The sequence below is a fragment of the Alexandromys fortis genome, unplaced genomic scaffold (assembly GCF_014885135.2).
Source record: "Alexandromys fortis isolate MF-2015 unplaced genomic scaffold, M_Fortis_MF-2015_v1.1 scaffold_186, whole genome shotgun sequence".
NCBI lineage: Eukaryota > Metazoa > Chordata > Mammalia > Rodentia > Cricetidae > Alexandromys > Alexandromys fortis.
Window position 1 is genome coordinate 2,842,756 of NW_026068067.1, and position 20,048 is coordinate 2,862,803.

The 20,048-nt window shown below is 51.5% G+C and overlaps 1 protein-coding gene across 6 annotated transcripts; it reads left to right on the forward strand.

Annotated features, from left to right (window-relative positions):
- Window positions 1–1,490: 1,490 nt before the first annotated feature.
- Adgre5 (adhesion G protein-coupled receptor E5) lies at window positions 1,491–19,975 on the forward strand. 6 transcript variants are annotated; one of them, XM_050120707.1, is made up of 19 exons: window positions 1,491–1,792; window positions 9,266–9,316; window positions 9,489–9,620; window positions 10,013–10,171; window positions 11,041–11,367; window positions 12,719–12,865; window positions 13,503–13,649; window positions 13,728–13,771; window positions 13,876–13,953; window positions 14,572–14,749; window positions 14,830–14,946; window positions 15,113–15,336; window positions 17,199–17,366; window positions 17,998–18,189; window positions 18,362–18,588; window positions 18,673–18,739; window positions 18,831–18,922; window positions 19,035–19,203; window positions 19,306–19,975. In XM_050120707.1, exons 1-19 carry the CDS (start codon window positions 1,762–1,764, stop codon window positions 19,438–19,440), a joined length of 2,685 nt encoding a protein of 894 aa, XP_049976664.1. In that variant the 5' UTR covers window positions 1,491–1,761; the 3' UTR covers window positions 19,441–19,975. The 6 variants fall into 6 exon arrangements, with proteins under 6 accessions (XP_049976664.1, XP_049976665.1, XP_049976666.1 ...); XM_050120708.1 differs by having other exon boundaries at window positions 11,059–11,367; XM_050120709.1 differs by having other exon boundaries at window positions 11,065–11,367.
- Window positions 19,976–20,048: the final 73 nt, after the last annotated feature.

The following is a 20,048-nucleotide window of genomic DNA, read 5'->3' on the forward strand; positions in this document are numbered from 1 at the left end:
CCATCTCTGTGGAGACCAGAAGAGGGAATCAGATCCTCTGGGTCTGGAGTTGCAGACAGTGGTTAGCTGCCGTGAGAAAACTGGGAATACACCCTGACCTCAGGGAGAGTGGCCAGTGCTGTTATCCACCAGTGTTCTTAACTAGGAAGCCATCCCTCTGGCCCTAACAGCACGTGCTTTCTACAACTTCCTTAATTTTGTTTTATTTTTCTCTCATGACATCAGTCAGGCTAGCCACGAATCCTCTCGCCTTGGCCTCATGAGCGCCACCATGACAGGCTGTGTGCCTCGTAGCTACATCCATCACTGTGCCCTGGAATTTAGGGAGGTGAAAAGGAGGCCTCCAGCTCCGGGGGTTTAGGCCTGTGGCTCCTGCAGACTTAGGCCTCAGAGGTGGGGAAATCAGGAGTTCAAGGCTCTCCTAGGCTACACAGAGTTCAAATTCAGCCTGAGATACCTGAGACACTGATTCAGAGAAAAAAAGGGGAAAAAAAGTCAGTGATGTTTTGAAAAATCACTAGATGTATCTGGGAACATAGTTCACATGGTAGAGTGCTTGCCGAGCATACACAAAACCCTGGGTTACACACACACACACACACACACACACACACCACATAAAAAGATATGATAGTTATATGACAAGTTCTTCAAACAGGAAACCAGTGTTCATCACGTGTAACCAAAAAGCCCTGCAGTGGTTAGAGATGTCCAGTGGTCAAATCTCCTCTGTTTAATTCTAAGTTCTTAGTACATTGTACTTGTTGATGTACAGTTTAGGACTTGTGCTTGTGACGGTCAGAGGGCAGCTGGCAGGGGCTGGTTCTCTCCATCCATCATGTAGGCCCTGGATGTCGAAGTAATGTGGATAGGTTGGGGGCAAGAGCCTTTACCCACTGAGATGTCCCGCTGGTACTCCTCCCTTTTATTTTATTTTATATTTTATTTTAATTTTATTTGAGATAGAGAACCTATCTGCATACCTCTGGCTGGCCTGGAACTCTTACGAGGTCAAGGACAGCCTGGGTTTAGCCTCTGCTTTCCAGAAAGCAGGGATTACAATAGGAGGGCACAACCCTCCACACCCCTTTTTTCTTTGTGAGGCAAAGTCCTGGCAGGCTTTAAATGCGACAAAACGACAACACGAGAGCTGACTTTGAACGCCTAATTAGGGCTAGGGTTACAGGCCCGCGCCCGTTTAGGTGACACTGTAACTAGACGTGGCCTCGAGCGTGTTAAGCAAGCACTACACACACTGAGTCACATCTCCTATCCCTGACATTTCTCCTTCCCGGCCTGGCATTCCAGAAGGGTCCCCTGCCCTCCTCTGAATCTTATTTGGCCTCTGACTTCTATGAGCCTCAGTTTCCCTCCTGGAATAGAAGAGGGGTGGGGGTAAAGTCCTACTGTTGGGAATGGGGTTCGCTCAGGAGCCCGGGGCGTCGCTCTGGTGGGAGCTCCACCCAGTTCTTTTCGCAGTGACTGTCCCGGGACACCTCGTCGGCGCCGCCCAGCTCTGCAGCCGGCCGGCCGCCTGTCCGCGAGGGGCGGGTGTCCGGGACGCGCGCGCGATGGGTCGCGTTTGTTCCAGGCGCGGGCGCGCGCCGCGCCCTGGGGCTGTTTCCCCGGCACTTTCCTGTTACTTTCCAGCGGGGAGGACAGTTCCGGGGAGGGCCCTGCCCACGCCCGGTGCATAAAGGCCCAGCCCAAGAGGCCGCCACCACCCGCAGCCAGCCCAGACGCCAGCCGTTCCGCGCCACCATGAGAGGCGCCCACCGCCTCCTCCTGCTCCGTGAGTCCTCGGGGTTGCGCGGGGCCGGGAGGAGGCTCGCGGGACGTGGCCAGGCGGGGCAGGGTCAGGCAAAGTCCACGCACCTGTGCGCCCCAGAAGGCTCTCAGGGGTACTGGGCTCTACTGCTGCCAATTTGGAGGCTAAGAGGGAAAACTGAGGCACGGGGACATATAAAGGGAGTGGCAAAGCCGGCATGGTGACACACGGCGTTAGGGAAGCTGAGGCAGGAGGGTCACTAGTTCCAGGTCAGCCTGGGCTACACAGCGAGACCCTGTCTCAAAAGAACAAAAGAAAAAGAAATTCAGGCTGCAAGCTGGAGAGATGGCACAGAGGTTAAGAGCATTAAGAATGGACCTGGTTGGTTCCCAGCACCCACATGGTGGCTCTCAAGCGTCTGTAACTCCAGGGGACCCAACACCCTTTTCTGGCTTCCACAGGCACCAGGCATGCATGCAGTTCACAAACATACATGCAGGCAAAACGCACATACAATAATAAAATTAAGAAAAAACAATACAGGATAAAGTAAACTCCACTGGTTGGTCTCCTGTACTGGCGCTCTTATGCGGACACCTGCGAGTGTGAGAATGACCCCAGAGAGTGGGAACCCACCCCCCACCCCCCCCCACCCCCCAGAGATGCTCCTTGAGACCTGCCTTGGACTGAGCTGCTGGCTGAAGGGATAGTGTCAGACCGAGTTTGAACTTGGACTTTCCCGCCCCACCCTGGGTTCCTCCAACCGCTGTCTGACTGCTGAGTTACCTAAGTAACTCGATAACAAACAATGAAGAAATGTAATTGAGGTGCAAGCTGGGGTTACCCCAACCACAATGACTGGCCTGCGTGCCAGCAACAGGTGGCAAGTGTCAGGCAGCTCAGGGGCCTGTGGCCTCTGGAACCAGGAACTAGAGTCCCAGTGGGGCACAGTTGGTGGCAGACAGCTGCTGAGACGGGCCTGCCTGTCATCACTGGGCTGGGTCACAGTGACCTTGGGCTTCACCTTCCTCCTCTGTGAAATGGAACAAGACCAGCTGCATTTTATGGTACTGTTTCAAGGGCCAAGAGTTTGTCCAGAAACTTTCTGGTTCACAGTTTGAATTAACTGAACACATGGGTGTGGTGTCCATGTCTGCCAGCACAGTACCCTGGTAGTGGAGCCAGGAGGGTTCGAAGTTCAATGTCATTCTCTGCTAGTTCAAGGTCATTCTCTGCTGCGCGTGAGTTTCAGGCCTTAGTGAGACCTCATCTCAAAAACCAAAACCAAAACCAACCAACCAGCCTAGCTGGTGTCTTTAATCCTAGCACTAAAGAAGGAGCCGGGCAGATCTTGTGAGTTGGAGGTCTACATAGCAAGTTCAGCGCAGGCGTGCGGGGACACACACACACACACACACACAAAGGGGGTGGGAGAGAGAATTAAGTGGGCACTGTTTTATTGTTGTGATAATTATTTTCTGGGTGAGATGCTGGGGGATCTCCCGCACCAAGCACAAAGGCGTTCTTTCCATTTTGAGCCTGGGAATCTGAACCACTCCTGCCTTCCTACCCCCACTCCTGGCTTCCCATTTTGAGCCTGGGAATTTGAACCAGATGTGTCTGGGAGCAGAAAAGAGCAGCTGTGCTTCTGTTTGGTTAACTTCCAAGCCTCCAGATGTGGGCAGCCTGGCCAGTGTCTTCAGGGTAGTGGCGTAGAGCCCAGCTCATGGTGAGGGGACGAGTATCCCACCCTGCCTGGGTGACTCTGCTCCAGCCTTGCCTTCACCTCCCAGCCTGCTTACCCACTAATCTTTTTCCAAGCTCCAAACCTCACTTTGTCTTGGTGGAGATCAGACGTGACACCAGCCCCTGCCTCCTGATGCTGCCCTGAGTCTTCTCCGGGTTTCTTAGGAGACAAAATTTCAGGGTAGTTAAGGATGACCTTGAACTTCTCACCCTCCTGCTTCCCCTTCTGAGGGGGTACAACCAGGCCTAACTTCATTTTGATTTTGATTTGTTTTGTTTTGTTCTTTTTAAGGCAGAGTTTGGCACTATAGCTATGTATCCTGGGCTGGTTTCGAATTTAGAATAAATTCCCCTACTTCTGTTTTGTGTTGTGGCTGTTGATGAGACAGGGTCTTGCTATGTAGCCTGGGGACCTGGAGCTCCCTAGGTAGAGCAGGCTGGCCTCACTAGTGGGCACCATCACACCCACTCCACCATGTTTTGAGTCCTTTTTTTTTTGTTTTGTTTTTTGTTTTGTTTTTTGTTTTGTTTTTTCGAGACAGGGTTTCTCTGTAGAAAAAACCTGTAGAGCCTGTCCTGGAACCAGCTCTTGTAGACCAGGCTGGCCTCGCATGGTTTGAGTCTTAATGGAGTTACTTAAGGCAATAGAGACTTGGCTCAGTGGTTAAGAGCACTTGCTGTTCTTCCAGAAATAGGGGGCTCAGTTCCCTGCAACCACAGGGTGGCTAACAACCATCTTTAACTCCAGTTCCAGAAGATCTACTGCCATCTTTTGCCCTCCCTAGGCACAAGGCAACACACGTGCAGACAAAACATCCATACACATAAAAAATAATTAATATTATTTTACAAAGTTACTTGAGGGCTGGGAAGAGGGCTCTGTCAGTGAACGACCCATGGAAAGGGGGCTGGATATGGTGACACACTTGTAATCTCAGCGTTGTGGCAGATCCCTGTGGCTCACTGGCTGCCCAGCCTAGCCTGCGTGATGAACACAGGTTCCATGAGACCCTGTCTCAAAACTCAAGGTGGAAGGGACCAAGACTGGTCACACAGAGAAAGACAAGTACCCGCACTAGACTTTAGAAACTGTGAAGTTGCCCCAGGGCCCATCCTGGAGGGTAGGTCGTTTTGTGGTCTGTCACACAAAGAGGAACTGGGTTCTGATGGGGGTGAAAGGAGGAGAAATCCAACACTGTGGCCCCAGAAAAGGAAGAATTCTAACTTGAGGCTGACAGTCGCCAGGCTGGGGTGGTCCAGCCTCAGCATCTTCACCCGGAGCCTTGTGGGAACCCAGTCAGACAAAGACTGAGACCCTCTTAGAGACACTGTCCCCGTCCCTCCCCACAACCCTGCTGATAGTGACCGACCCCAGGAACCCCCCTGAGAACCTGGCATGCAGCCAGCCCAGTGGGTGAATCATCCAGGAAGTGACTCACTTCATCTCCCCCTACCAACCAACCCTTCACCCTAGGGCTCCCTCTAGGATTCTGTTAGGATTCTTTTCTTGATGCTGTGGGAACAACTCTGTCCCCTAGGCTCTCCCCAGGTCCCCTGCTTCTCAGACAGCTCCCCTCCCACTTTCTGTCAGCATGCCCTCCCCTTCCTCCTGTACTGAGAGGGAAACTGGGCTTCACACCTGCTGGGGCCATATCTTCACACATGCTACACCCCAGTCTTTCTCTTGACTTCTATTCTGAGACAGGCTCTCGTGCCTATGGTCTGTAGCCCAGGAGGAGACTTCCGGTCCTCCGGCTTCGCATCCCTGTAACCGGCCATCACAGTGCGGCCCCACTGCATGGGTTGCCAGGCTTTCTCCTTTTAGATTTATTTAGCTTGCATGCATGGTTGTTTTGCTTGCCTAAATGTGTATGCACGGTGTGAATGCCTAGTAGCCCTGGAGATCAGAAGAGGGCACCGAAATCCCTGGAACTGTGAGCCACCAAGTGGGCACTGGAAATGGAACCCTGGGTCCATTGGAACAGCAGCCAGTGCTCTTATCTGCGGAGCCATCTCTCCTGCTGCCAATTCTTTTGTTTTGTTTTGTTGTGTTATTGTTTTTCGAGACAGTGTTTTCCTGTGTAGCCCTGGAACTTGCTCTGTAGACCAGGCTGGCCTCAAAGAAGCAGAGATATGCCTGCCTTTGTCTCCCAAGTGCTGGGATTAGAGGCGTGCACCACCACCACCCAGCCCAATTCTTTTTTCAAATTTTTCATTTTATTTTTTTGTGGGGTGGATATGTGTGTGTGTCCGTGCTTGCATGCATGAGTGTGTGTGTGCACGTGCTTGTGTGCGTGAGTGTGTGTGTGTGCGTGTGCTCTCATGGCATCACACACACACAGGTCAGTTCTCCCCTTCCACTGTGTGGATCCCGGCTATTGACTCAGAAGTCAGGTTGTGCCTTTGTTCAAGCTCTCTCTCCTCTTCTTCCTCCTCCACCACCCCCTTTCGATTTTTGGCCTTGGAGATGAAACCCAGGGCCTTGTTTCAGTCAGATTCCCACGGATTTGCCCAGGCTGTGCTCGAATTCTGTGTAAACTTAAGAGCCTCCTGCCTCAGCCTCAAGTCAGTGGGTCACCCTCTTCTTGCCGTCTTGCCCTGCTTCTCTCTTCCTCCCCATCATTTCTTTTCTCTCCACCCCTGCATTCTTGGATGTCTGTCTCTAGTGACTGCTGCTACCTACGGCTTCCAGTCCTGCCTGATGGGATGCCTGCCAGCTACAGCGAGGTAGCAAGGCTGTGTTTTGCAGCCACCCGCCCTCCACCGCAGCCACTTCCTGTGTGTGAGGAGGCCTCTCTGACTTGTTACCACCAGCTCATGCGGTTGACAGTGGGTAGATGTGGGTGGTGCTGGAGTGTCAGAGCTTGGGTGGGACCTGGGAAACACAGTCTGAGTCGTCATTCTTCCCTAAAGGGTCATCGGACAGTGGTGGCGCACACCTTTAATCCCAGCACTTGGGAGGCAGAGGCAGGTGGATCTCTGTGAGTTAGAGGTCGGCCTGGCCTGTAGAGTGAGTTCCAGGACAGGCTCCAAAGCTCTACAGAGAAACCCTGTCTCAAGAAACAAACAAAAAGAACGACAAGGGTCTGGCCTGGCCTCAGCTCCTTAGGTCACTGAGGTAGGAGGACTTCAAGTTCAAGCCCAGCCTGTACAACTTAGAAGTAAAGTAAAAAGCGGGGTTGGGAACAAGGCTTAGTGGTTAGAGCAACTGCCTAGCATGCAAAGGCTTGGAGCTCATGAGAGAAAACAATATAAAATGTGGTCGCTCCAACAGGGTGGAGGCTGGAGGGTCAGGAGTTGAAGGTTATCCTTAGCTGTGCGGCCAGTTTCAGGCCAGCCTGGGCTATAGGAGATCCTACTTCAAACACACCTGAGGTGGCCAAGATAACTTAGTCCATAAAGGTGGCTGCTGTATGTAAGCCCAGTGACCTAAATTTAATCCAGGGCTCCATGTAGTAAAAAGAGAAACAGCTTACACACAGGTTGTTGTAGCACGCGCGCGCACACGCACACACACAAATAAATGTAAATGCATTGCTTAGTTTTCTGTCAACTTGACACAAGCTGTAGAGCCGTTTGAGACGAGGGACCCTCAGTTGAGAAAAGGCCACAAGTTGACCTCTTAGTCAAGTTTGTGGAGTATTTTCTTGATTAATGATTGATGTGGGAGGGGCAATGCCCCCCCCCCCTTCTTTGAGACATAATCTCTCTATATAGCACTGAGTGTCCTGGAACTCATTCTGTAGACCAGGCTGGCCTCGAACCCACAGAGATCCGCCTGCTCTGCCTCCCGAGTGCTGGGATTAAAGGTGTGTGCCCCACAGCCCTAGTTTAACACTGTCTTTTACACTTACTCTTTATCTTAGTTTGGTTTCTATGCTGTGATAAAGCATACACGCACATAACCTGGGCAGGTGATCCTGTGCTATATAAAATAGCAGGCTGAGCAAGCCAGTGAGTAGCCTTCTTCTGTAGATAAACTTTTCTGTCCCGCCTGTCAGTTCTGTCCAGTCAGCCATCTCCCCCATTAACCACACAGAGACTTAATATTAATTATAAATGCTTGGCCGATAGTTCAGGCTTGTTTCTAACTAGCTTTTACGATTTAACCCATATTTCTTATCTAAATTCTAGAACGTGGCTCATGGTTTGTCGCCTCATTTTCTACATGTCCTGCTTCCTCTGTGTCTGGCTCTCTCCACTCCCGAGGCTTCCTCCTCTTCTTCAAGTTTTTTTTTTCTGCAAGTCCCATCTAACCTCTATCTGCCCACCCACTGGCCAGTCAGCTTCTTTATTAACACATAGTAACACATATTCACATGTTCTCTGCTTCAGTCCCTGGCTTCGGTCTCTTGCCTTGACTTCCCTGAAAGTAGACTGTAACCTGTAAGTAGATAAACCCTTTTCCTACCCAGCTTGCTTTTGATCATGGTATTTATCACAGCATAGAGTCCAAACTAAGACAAAGATTTAAGTGTAAAAGGCAGTATTTAGCCAGGCAGTGGTGGTGCACACCTTTAATCCCAGCACTTGAGAGACAGGCAGGCGCATTTTTGTGAGTTTGAAGCTAGCCTGGTCTACGTAGTGAGCTCCAGAGCTATAGAGAGAGACCATGTCTTAAAAGAAAGTGTTAATCCCTGGGCACGGGCACGTAGAGTTTGTTGCCATAAAGGGAGCCCATCATCACCTCCATTGCCACAGAATGGAAAACCGGGTGAGAGAGTAATGAAGCTCTCATTTATCAACCAAAAGCCTGTGGCTTCCTATCTCCACCCCACAGGCCTGGAGAGCCTAGAGCTCAGCCACCTGTTCGCAGGCTGTCTGGTGCTCAGGCCCTGGATGGGCCGCTGTGGGTGCTGATCCTCTGGCTGTAGGTGTCTGAGCCACAGGAAGCAACATCTGGGTTTTGTAGTTTTTCCTCTCTGTGCTTTGTTTTTGAGGCAGATTCTCACTATGTGACGTAGGCTAGTTTAAAACTTGCATCTGCTAGCATACACACAAACAGAATATTGTATTCATAATAAATAAATAAATATTTAAAAAAATAAAACTTGCATCTGGAAACTCTCGTCCGGCTTTCTGTTTTCTTTGTTGGTTTTGTTTTTTTGTTTTGTTTGTTGTTTTAGAGATAGGACTCTTGTAGGCTATATTGGTCTTAACCTTGTTATGTAGCCAAGGATAACCTCAAACTTCTGGTCCTCCTGTAACCACTTCCAAAATACTGGGATTACAGGCATGCGTCCCATGCTCTACTTTGTGAAATTTGTTCTTGTTTGCTTGTTTGTCTAATGTTTTTAAAAGATTTATTTATGTATTCTGTGTATATGCATGTTCTGCCTGCATGTATGTCTGCACACCAGAGAGGGCATCAGATTCCATTGAAGACAGTTGTGAGCTGCCATGTGAGTGCTGGGAATTGAACTCATGACCTCTGGAAGAACAGTCAGTGCTCTTAACTGCTGAGCCATCTCCCCAACCCTGGTTGATTTTTATTTTCTTATTTTTACTTTTTGAGATGGGAATCTCAGTCTGTAGCCCAGGGTTGGCCTTGAGCTCCTAATTCTTCCTCAACAACATCCTGAGTGACTGAATTGTAAGCAAGTGTCATCATCCTTGCCTGCTGGGTCTATTTGAGTATTAACTACAGAATCTTAGCCTGGGCAGGGTCCGCACCCACTCCCACAGACTCACAGCTTTGGCCGCCTGTCCCCTGCTCTGGGTTCCGGCTGATCATCTTTTGCTTTGTTGCAGTGATGTGCATCCCACTGAGCCTGTCAGAAACCCAAACCCAGAAGACTGAAGGTAAGGCCATTGGACACCAGGGCTCCAAGGCCGGAGCTGGGGAGGGAATCATCCCAGGAGCAGATGAGCAGCCGCTGGGGGAGCTTGGGGCCAATCCTCACACCTTTCCAAGATTCTGTTCCCCTCTACCGGGCCTCCTTTACTCTCTTACCAAAGTACCTGCCCCCGACAGTCTGTCCCCGCTGGGGGTGCCCTAAGAACTCAGATTGTGTGGATAAAAGAAGCTGTCGGTGCAAGCCAGGCTTCATCTCAAGTGGCAGAAATGATAACGGGCTCATCACGAATCTCCTACAGTCCTGTGAAGGTACAGAGGCTTGGGGTGGGCACATGCAGAGATGACAGGTGTGGTCTGGGGCCAGGGGTCTCAGCTGCATCAAATACGGAAAAAGACAGCAAGATGGAGAGGCAAGAAGCTAACAATTAGGGTTTCCTGAGAGGGGGCCTGGGTTCTGGGGATCCGTGTCTGAACTTAGCTTTAGGAGTGGGGAGGGGGAGGCTGGTCTTCCGTTCCCCCCCACATTGGTATTGTCCATCCAGAGGACTGAGAGGAGCAGAGCTGACAGTTGCAGCCTGCAGGAATAGCTAGCTCAAGCTATAGCACAGCCATTAATTCCCCTCAGCGATGCTGACACGTCACCGCTCCGCGCTGTAGTCAGGTGGGGTGGGAGGTGACCCTGACTGCTTGTTGTGTTGTAGACGTCAACGAGTGTTTACTACCTGGTATGTCAACGATTTGTGGCTCCTTCGCCACGTGTCAGAACTCAGAGGGGAGCTACCACTGCACATGCAACCTGGGATATAAGCTCCGTTCTGGGGAGACATCTTTTGCTAACAAGAATGAGAACACCTGCGAAGGTAAGAGCCCGCCAGCGTCACCCATGTCAGCTTCAACATCACCCGTTACCACAGCAGGCACAGGGCAGGGTCTCTGTGGTTTGCTCTGGGTCATGTGTCACATCCACAAGCGTAGAGATGCAGGGGGAAGGGGACATTCTGGACCCCCTGCTCAGGCCTCATCCTGATACCTGGGTGTGGCCCTGAAAGCCCTGTTTGGTATTGTGGTGGACATCTATGATCCAACACTCTGGAGCTGAATGAGGGATTCACCACAGAAATCTTTAACAGAATTTTATAAGGGAAAAATGACTTTATTTACCCAGAACAGCAAACATGATGGCAAACAGGCATTACCAACCTATACCCACATGTTGTTTACAGAATTTATGGTGGATAGTTGTTATATAAAGTTGTTTCCAACTTCCTGGTTGTTTTCAGCAAATGGTTACCACAACACACTCACACGCACAAAGGACACATGTACATTATTCTGGGTCAGGAGCATGGAGAGCGGAAGACCAAAGCTGTGCTTTAGCTTAGGCTTAGAGCAGGACCCAGTCAAGGCCTAAGGCCCTGGCTTAGCCATCCATTAGCACTCCAGACTCCAGCCTGAACTGCTTAGAGGACACGCCCACCTGGATCACACTCAAAGGAGGGCAGGAGCCCTTGGGTCACGTCCTCTGCTGCTTCTTTACTACTTGGTTCAGGAAGTTCAGAAGTTCCTTCTGCTCATCTGCATCTCATTTTCATAAGCCACCATCCTCCTGCTCATCTACATTTCATTTGCATAAGCCGACGTGTCTCTGCCCATCTGCATCTCATTTGCATAAGCCAAAGGGATGGTGGTCGGAATACTCTGCCTCTCTCACAAGCACGTTCCGCTGCAGTGTCTGTCCTCTTCCCAGCATCAGTGGACACTGGGGTGACGCCCGCGCCCTCTGGGAGCCACACAGTTACTGCTGCGCCTGGAAGTCTCCCTAAGCAGCCAGCTACAGTACACCCACGGACACAGCCTGGAGACCCAGGAGAAAAGACACCCCAGCCAGCTACAGTACACCCATGGACACAGCCTGGAGACCCAGGAGAAAAGACACCACAGCCAGCTACAGTACACCCACGGACACAGCCTGGAGACCCAGGAGAAAAGACACCCCAGCCAGCTACAGTACACCCACGGACACAGCCTGGAGACCCAGGAGAAAAGACACCCAAGGGTAGGCCACATTCCCTGCCGTTGCTCCTGCTGGAAGATGACACTATGGTCAGCCTCGTTCATTGCTCTTCCCAATCACCATGCTGACTATCCCCAGCAATCCTGGTTCCTTGAAGACAGCATAGAATGGTATGACCAGATTGGGCAGGGTGACATCAGACCCCAACACATTCAGAGAGTTGAAGGCAAGCACTGTGCAAAAGAAGGTGCTATGGAGGACCATAACCATTGCCCCAGAACCCACCCTCACCTGAGGATGTCAACTTGCCACTGCCAGGCGAAGCAGTTCAGGACACGGAGGCGGGGTACACTCAGTGCATCCCCAGGTCTGTGACCCCCCGACAGGAGAGAGGACAGAAATGCCCGTCACTCCTACTCCTGTGGACACTGTGATATTGAAGGGTTGGCATCAATAGAATACATGTTCTTACCTCCCTAACTCCAGCCAAGTGATGCCTAGCTGCTTGTGCACCAGCTGGTCACTGCTCACCATACAGGCTGGCTCCCTGGCCTATCTGGTGTGATTCCTTCTTGCCCTGCCCATTCTATTGGGCTTCTTTCTAAAGGGGGTGTGGCTTGGGAGCAAGGCTCATCCTTCTCCACTGCATAGAACAGAAGGCATCATGGGATACCTTCATGAGTTGGAAGGGGGGTGTGCCCACAGGAGACTGGTATATTCCAGATGCTTCTGTGTCATGAACCTAGCCAACCCTGAGCCTGAGGCTTCAACTTCAAGCACACAACCTCCCCCCCCTGCTTCTTCTCATGAGGTAGAGGAGGGTCAGAACCCCAGTCTATAGGAACACTGCATTTGCACCAACACCCAGGGCAGCTACACACGCAGGTGTCACCTGACCTCAAGCCCAGGCTGAGGCCCCAAAGGTATGCACAGGTGTACCCCCAGAAGCATCTGCAAGACTGGACGGGAGCTGGGAGGAAGAGGCAGGGCTGTAGCCTGAAGAGGAAGAAGTTCTGCAGGGTCTCGGGAGCTCCCAGAACTATGAAGACTCCACTGAGGAGTCATGTTTCGACAGGGTAGGGAGGCCCCAGGGTGAACCCAGAAGCTCTGGAGCCCCCAGAGCTCGGCTCTTCCTCATCTGTGAGAACAGTATCACATCCTGTTCCGACCAGGGTCAGAAAGCAACAAGAGGCCTGGGTCATGAAGTCCAGCCCTATGTGACCCAATCTGCTTCCTGGTTTTACCTCCTATAAACTGAGTCCCCTGATCCTTGCGGGGCCTGTCCTGCAGAGGTCACGTGCAACTGAGTTTGAGGCAGTGAGAAGATGGAAAGTGGGTACAGTGCATGGAGGTATGAGCGGGGGCCGGGATGACCCTTTGCTTCTGTTCTCAGATGTAAATGAATGTGCTTCCGGGCAAAACCGTTGCCACCCATCTACCCATTGCATCAACAAGTTGGGCAACTATTCTTGCAACTGTCGTCACGGCTGGAAACCTGTTCTTGGATCCCCCAATGGCCCAATCAACACAGTGTGTGAAGGTCCGGATGCCACCTTTTAAGGACCCGCAGTCTTGTTTAAGATTTATTTAGTCAGTTGTGGTGAAACACACCTTTAATCCCACCACTCGGAAGGCAGGCAGAAGCAGGCTTACCCTTGTGATTTCCGGGCCAATGACCCTGCTTAAAAATATATATGTAATATATGTGTCTTGAGTATATATATATATATATATATATCTGTGTACACCACATGGGTGCAGGTGCCCAGGGAAGTCAGAGGAGGCGTCAGCTCTCCTGGAACTGGAGTTGAGCCATCTGGTGTGGATGCTGAACCCCGAAGGTTAACTGAGTCATCTCTGCCGTCCTCGTGTTTACTTAAGGAATGAAAGGGGGCTCTGTGGGGTCAGGCCTTAATCTCCTGAGGTTGAATGTAAAAAGCTGAGGGGCCCAGGAAGGGAGGTGAGACACTAAGAGGTATCCCAGAGGACCCCAGATGAAGTCCATAGTCCTATTTTCCTGTGTACATTCGCCTTAGACCTCTCCACATTCCTAACCCGTCATGTACCACTCACTGAGGCCACCAGGGACCAGTACGTCAAGCCAGGCATTATGGTTGTACTAAGGGAGAGACTGGGACCATACAGGAAAGGACCTAAACCCTGTTTTGTGTCCCCAGATATCGATGAGTGCAGCACCGGGCAGCATCAGTGCCACAACTCCACCGTCTGCAGTAACACCCAAGGCTCCTACAAGTGCCGCTGCCACCCAGGTTGGAAGCTAATCTCTAGGTTGCTCAGTGACCCAAAGAGCATCAGGTGCCAAGGTACTTGCCCTAGCTACCCAGCACCTCCATGTCCTGCCCATGCACTCTGAGATTACTGAACCAGTCCTGTCCCTACAGAACCATTCCCTGCCTGGACACTGCTGCCCACAGCCCAGAGCCGGGTGAGTAGCCAGTGGGGACCAGGAGGTCGGATCCCTTCACACAGTCTGTCCATCCCCTTCCGCTGTGCTGCTGCCCACCTGTGACCCACCATTTTCCTTCCCAGAGTCTCTCTCACTTCTCTGTTGAAGTCCAGAATCTGCTCAGGGACTTCGATCCAGCCACAGCCAACTACACCATCCAGGTAAGGGAGAGATCTGGGGACCCCAGTGCAGTAGGGGAAAACCACAGTGTCCCATCCATCCAAGCAGTACTTCTGGTTTGAGGCATGGCTCTGACGTGCAGCCGTGTGTGTGGCTCAGACACAAGGGCTGTAACAGCAATGACTGCAGCAGTTAAGAGTGGAGTTCAGCAGAGTGTGGAGGCCTATGCTGCTTGGAGCCAGGAGAAGGATCTCAGATTCCTGAGCTACGCAGCAAGACCCTGTGGTGGTCTGTGATGTGCCTCCACCCCAGAAGGTAGAGGCAGGAAGATCAATAGCTCAAGGTTTTATAGGGCTGGGGTGTGGCTCAGTGGTAGAAGACCAGCCTGGACTACCCCAGTGAGGGGCTGGGGGATGACTCAGCAGAGCCTTGGCAGTCATGCCTGCTGGTGTGTGTGTTCCATTGTGACATGCACAGGCTCATAAACCTCATCTCTTTGGTTTCTGGCTACTGTGTAAATCTTAATGTGTCCCTCTAGCTGGTTCCCCAAGCAACCCATGTGGCTTTTCAGTGTCTGCTGATGGGAAGGGTGGTCCGGGTCCCTTTATTCAGTTCCTGTGGTTCAAACCTCCACAACTCTTGTTACTCACCACCTCCAGAAACTCATTGAAGCCATGGACAAGCTGCTGGAAGCACCCACAGATATAGATACTCTAAACGCCACTGACCGCCACCTACTGGCTACCCTGTTGCTCAAGTATATGGAACAAAGCCTTCGAATGTTGGCCCAGTTCTTACCCAAAGGTCCCTTCACCTACACGTCCCCTTCAAACACTGGTAAGGCTTCTTCTGGTCCCACCCCCAGGTGCCATCTTATCCTTGGTTTCCCCAGTCACCCACTGTCCCTGTCTTTTCAGAACTGTCCCTGATGATCAAGGAACAAGACAACAAAGATATCACCACAGTATACCAAAGCCAAGCTTGGATGAAACTGGACTGGGCTTTGACAGCTGGAGCTGAACGCTCAGAAAATGGTAGGGGTCGAGGAAGAGGACCTTCCAGGAAAGCCAGGGTGAGGTCTGGGATGTGGGACAGGCAGACAGCAGCTCATCGGGAGGACCTTAGACTGAGGTGGATGTCCTCACTGGGAGGATGGCAATGGAGGGAGGACAGGAGGCAAGCCTGCATCTCTGCCCCCAGGCTACTCCTTGGCAGGCATCCTGTCCAGTCCAAACATGCAGAAGCTGCTGGCCAATGCCTCCATGGACCTGACCCAGAGTCGGGATCTACTGGAGGAGCTCTACGAAAGCCCAGTTCTCAATGTGTCGCTCACGCTCCTCTCCAACGTCAGCTCCATTTTCCTGACCAACACGGACACTGGGAAGCTCACCTCGAACGTCACCTTCAAATTCTCCCATTCTTCCGTGAGTCCCTGAATGGGAAGAGTGGGGGAGGGGATGCTCTGCTGCTCATTCCCTACCCAAAGTCAAGGTGGCCATTCTTGACCCACATGGTAGAAGGACGGAACCAAAGAAAAACCAATTTAGCCGGGTGGTGGTAGCACACGCCTTTAATCTCAGCACTCAGGCAGAGGCAGGTGAATCTGTGAGTTCAAGGCCAGCCTGGTCTACAGAGTGAGTCCCAGGACAGTCAGGGACACACACACACACACACACACCAAAAAGAAAAAAAAGTGTCCTACTCTTTTTCTTTTGTGTACACAAAATAAATAGTTATAATTTAAAAAAACACTAAAAGTACAGAAAACTTTTTAAATTACAGCTGGGTATGGTGACACATGCCTTTAATTCTAGCACTTCAGAGGGTCTCTGAGTGAGGCCAGCCTGGTCCATAGAGAGAGTTACAGGATAGAGCTCTCAAGAGAGACCCTGTCTCAAAAAAAAAGCAAAGCATGAGCTGTGGTCTTGTGGCATAAGTGTCTCGCTCCCAGCTGCAGGGAGGGAGGAGAGTCAAGGTTCAAAGCCTGCCTGAAGCAGAGTCAATTTAAGGCCAGCTGGGCGAGGACTTGTCTTCAAACTTTGGTACAGTACTTGGTTAGAATTCAGAAGGGCCTGGGTTCACTGCTGAATGAATGAATGAATGAATGAGCAATAAACAGCAGGCAGGCAGGCAAGCAAGGCTAGTAGTTGACTCAGGAAGAATGTTTGCCTGTCATAGTAAGGTCCGGTACCATAAAAAGGTTAAAAAACAAAACACTACAGTCTAAGCCCAACAAGATGGCTCGGCAGAAAGGTGCTTTTCCCCAGGCCTCAGTTTAATTCCTGACCTGAGCTCATCTCCAAGACCCGCATCGTGGGAGAAAACCAATTCCCAAGACATGCTCTGCCTTCCGCATGCGTGCTGGAGCACAAGGACAACCCCACCAATGTAACGGTAAAAGGTCTTATGTGTGTGGGTGTTTTCCCTGTATGAATCTGTGTGCCACATGTATGCCTGGTCCCACGGAGGCCACAAGAGGGCATCAGATTCCCTGGAACTGGAATTAGACAGTTTGAGCTACCATGTGGGTCCTGGGAATTGAACCTGGGTCCTCTGGAAGAACCACCACCTGTGTCTGCTGATGTCTGCTGTGAGTGGATTAAAGACGGAAGTGACAGCTCATTCCCAGCACTCAGGCCGGCAGAGCTCTGAGTTTGAAGCCAGCCTGATCTACATAGCAAGTTCTAGGACAGCTAGGACTACACAGAGAAACCCTGTCTTGAAAAAACAAAAATTTTAAAGTTAAACAAATTAGTCTAGGCTGGATATATAGCTCAGTTGGTAGAATATTTGTCTAGGATGCATGAAGCCCTAGATTCAGAGATTAAATGACTACATAAAATATAATCCAAACACTCAAGAGGTAGAAGCAGGAATATAAAAGCATCATCGTCCTCAGCCACATAGTGAGTTTGAGAGCAATCTGGAATACTGAGACTGTCTTAAATTTGTGGGTGGATGGATGGATGGATGGATGGATAGATAGAGGTAGCATGGGGACCCTTCCCTTGCAGTACATTCAATAAACCTGTTTTTTTGTTTTTAAATTACAATCTGAAAGCAACCATTCCCCACAGATTCTTTTAATTTCTTTGGCATTTATTACCTGTTAACTGCTTGTGATTTGCTTCAGCTCACAGCAGGGACTGGTGTCCTGTCGTCCCATTGCTGGCTCCCCATGCTCTCTGCGCAGAGTAGACATATTATGCGACCAAAAAGCAAGATCCTCTGCTTACCCCAGACTCTAACTGTGCTTTGGACACCCTCATTGCCTGTCTGCCTGTAGGTGGAGTCAAAGCGGCCCCGTGAACAGCTGATATGTGCCTTTTGGGACACTGGTGACGATGGGAGTGGGCGCTGGGCCACTGACGGCTGCTCACTGAATGACACTGGTTTCTGCCAGTGCAACCATCTGAGCAGCTTCGCCATCCTAATGGCCCAGTACCATGTGCAGGTAAGTGGTAAGTCCGGACACCATTTATCCAGGCTTGCCTAAGGCGGACCATAGGACCCACTCAAGGGTGTACCCCACTGGATGTTCAAGTAGGTCCCCTTGAATAGCCCCATGCTCTGTGTCTCAGTTCCTCCCCTAAAGTCCTGTGACCCAGTAGCTGACAGATGCAGGCCCCCACCCGAGTCCCTGAACAAATATGAGGCACTGCTAAAAATGCAAGTCTGTGCAGATGAGATGGGCTAGCTTAGTAAGCCAACAAACATGCCTACACACTTCAGCCCTAATAACCTGAGTTTCATCTCTAGAGAACACATACAGTGAGGGGCAGGCAGATGCTTCATGCCATACACACAAATACATAAATGTAATAAAAAGGCCCTGTGTAGAATATCCCAGAAAGTACAGCTTTCTGAACATGACCAGAACCTGAGTCTCGTGGTCAGCTGGAATTATTTTAGCCAGGCAGAGTTGGCCCTGTGGTTCAAGACAGGTGTGTGAGGTCTCTGACTTCTCATGGGTGCTGAGAAGTTAATAAGTGTGTAGGGAAAAGAGAAGTACCACCCCCCCAGCCCACCCTCAACCCCTGCCCCGTGTAAGGGAACACCACTCATCCTGAGCTGCCCGCCCCCAGGACCCGAGACTGGAGTTGATCACCAAGGTGGGGCTGTCCCTCTCCCTCATCTGCCTGCTGCTGTGTATCCTGACCTTCCTGCTGGTGAAGCCCATCCAGAGCTCCCGGACCATGGTGCACCTGCACCTGTGCATCTGCCTTTTCCTGGGCTCTCTCATATTCCTGGTTGGCGTCGAGAATGAAGGGGGTGAGGTATGTTCCTGTCCTGACCTCACTAGAGCGTGAAGACCTAGGAGTAGGGTAGCCCAGTCTGTCCTGGGGATCAGTGTGGAAGGCGCCCCATCAGGCTGATTGAGCCCAGCTGCCAGGGCTTTGGAAGCCGTTGGGCCTACCCTGCTGACAGCCCAACCCTTTGCGCCCACAGGTGAGCCCACGCTGCCGCCTGGTGGCAATGCTGCTGCACTACCTCTTCCTGGCGGCCTTCTGCTGGATGGCCCTGGAAGGCGTGGAGCTCTACTTCCTTGTGGTGCGCGTGTTCCAAGGCCAAGGCCTGAGCGTACAGTGGCGCTGCCTGATAGGCTATGGGGTGCCCCTCCTCATCGTGGCCATCTCAGCGGCTGCCAAATTGGATGGCTATGGACAGCAAACATAGTGAGTCTCTGTCGAGGTGAGGCTGGAGTGGAGGGCTGGGACCTCGCGGCCGGGGCCACTCACAAGGTGCTGTCTTCTCCCCAGCTGCTGGTTAAACTATAAGGACGGCTTTCTCTGGAGCTTTGTGGGACCCCTGGCCTTCATCATTTTTGTAAGTGCTCCTCTCTGGGGACTGGAGACCTGAACAGCAAGCCTTCTAACTACCTGCAGCCCCCTAATCCTGACCCATATTCTCTACCCAGTGTAACTCCGCCATTTTCCTCATCACTGTCTGGAAGCTCACAGCAAAGTTTTCTGAAATCAACCCAAACATGAAGAAATTAAGGAAGGCAAGGTGAGAGGGGCAGCGGGGAAGGCTGGTGGAGCCAGGTTGAAGAGGGCTAGGGCCTGAGCAGGGAGTTGGGGAGTTGCAGAGACTGTTAGCTGCAACTGCCCACCCCTCCCAGGGTGCTGACCATCACAGCCATTGCCCAACTCATCGTGCTGGGCAGCACCTGGGTCTTCGGCCTGTTCCTCTTCGACCCCCACAGCAGATGGCTGTCCTACATCTTCACCCTGCTCAACTGCCTACAAGGCCTCTTCCTCTTCTTGATGCTTTGCCTGCTCAACAAGAAGGTAGGCAGACCAGAGGCAGCTGTGGGAAGAGCTTGGGGTGGAGGTAGACAGGGCCAAGCCTGATTCCTTTTGTGCCCCTAACCTGGCGCCTTTGGCTCACAGGTGAGGGAAGAGTACCGAAAGTGGGCCTGCATGCTTGCTGGCAACAAGTACTCGGAGTTCAGCTCTTCCACAGCGGGAACTGGCACCAGCCAGAGTCAAACACGGTCTCTCAGGGCCTCAGAATCAGGGATGTGAAGGCAAGTTCCAGTCAGGTCACCAGCACATGCTCAAAGCTGTCACTCTCCTGCCTTCTGTTGCCGCCATCTTCCCAGCTTTGGCCCCATTTCTGATAAAGAAGGGATGTACACCGGGCAGCGAGTGGGAACGGGGCCACGAGTCCTGCTTCTGGTTGCTTCTTTGCCCCATCACAGCTACCGCCTACCACAGAAACAGAAGCCAGCCAGCACAGACCTGCAGCCCACTGCCGTGGTACACGAAGCAGGCAGTCTTGGGGATAGAGTGCAGGTCCCTTGGCCTGGGCTCTTTGCAACTGTCTTTGGCACGTTAAGAGGCCAGGGTGCTGGGTTCAATTTCCTTAAGCTAAGACTGATGCCATGTCAGCCATCAGTGATCCTGCCTGCTGCCGAGGCTCACGGTACAGAGGCCCAGCTGTCCCTCATCCAGGGCAGAAGGGTCTCATTGTTATAAAGGTTATGTTTTGTAACATTTTTAAACCTGTAAACCTCTCAATGTTGATACATAAAATTAAATATCCTGATGCAAAAAGGTGGCATGTTTGTTGGTAGAGGTGCTTGCTTGACCTTCAAGTCCATGAAATGCTGACCAAGAGAAGAAAGATGGTC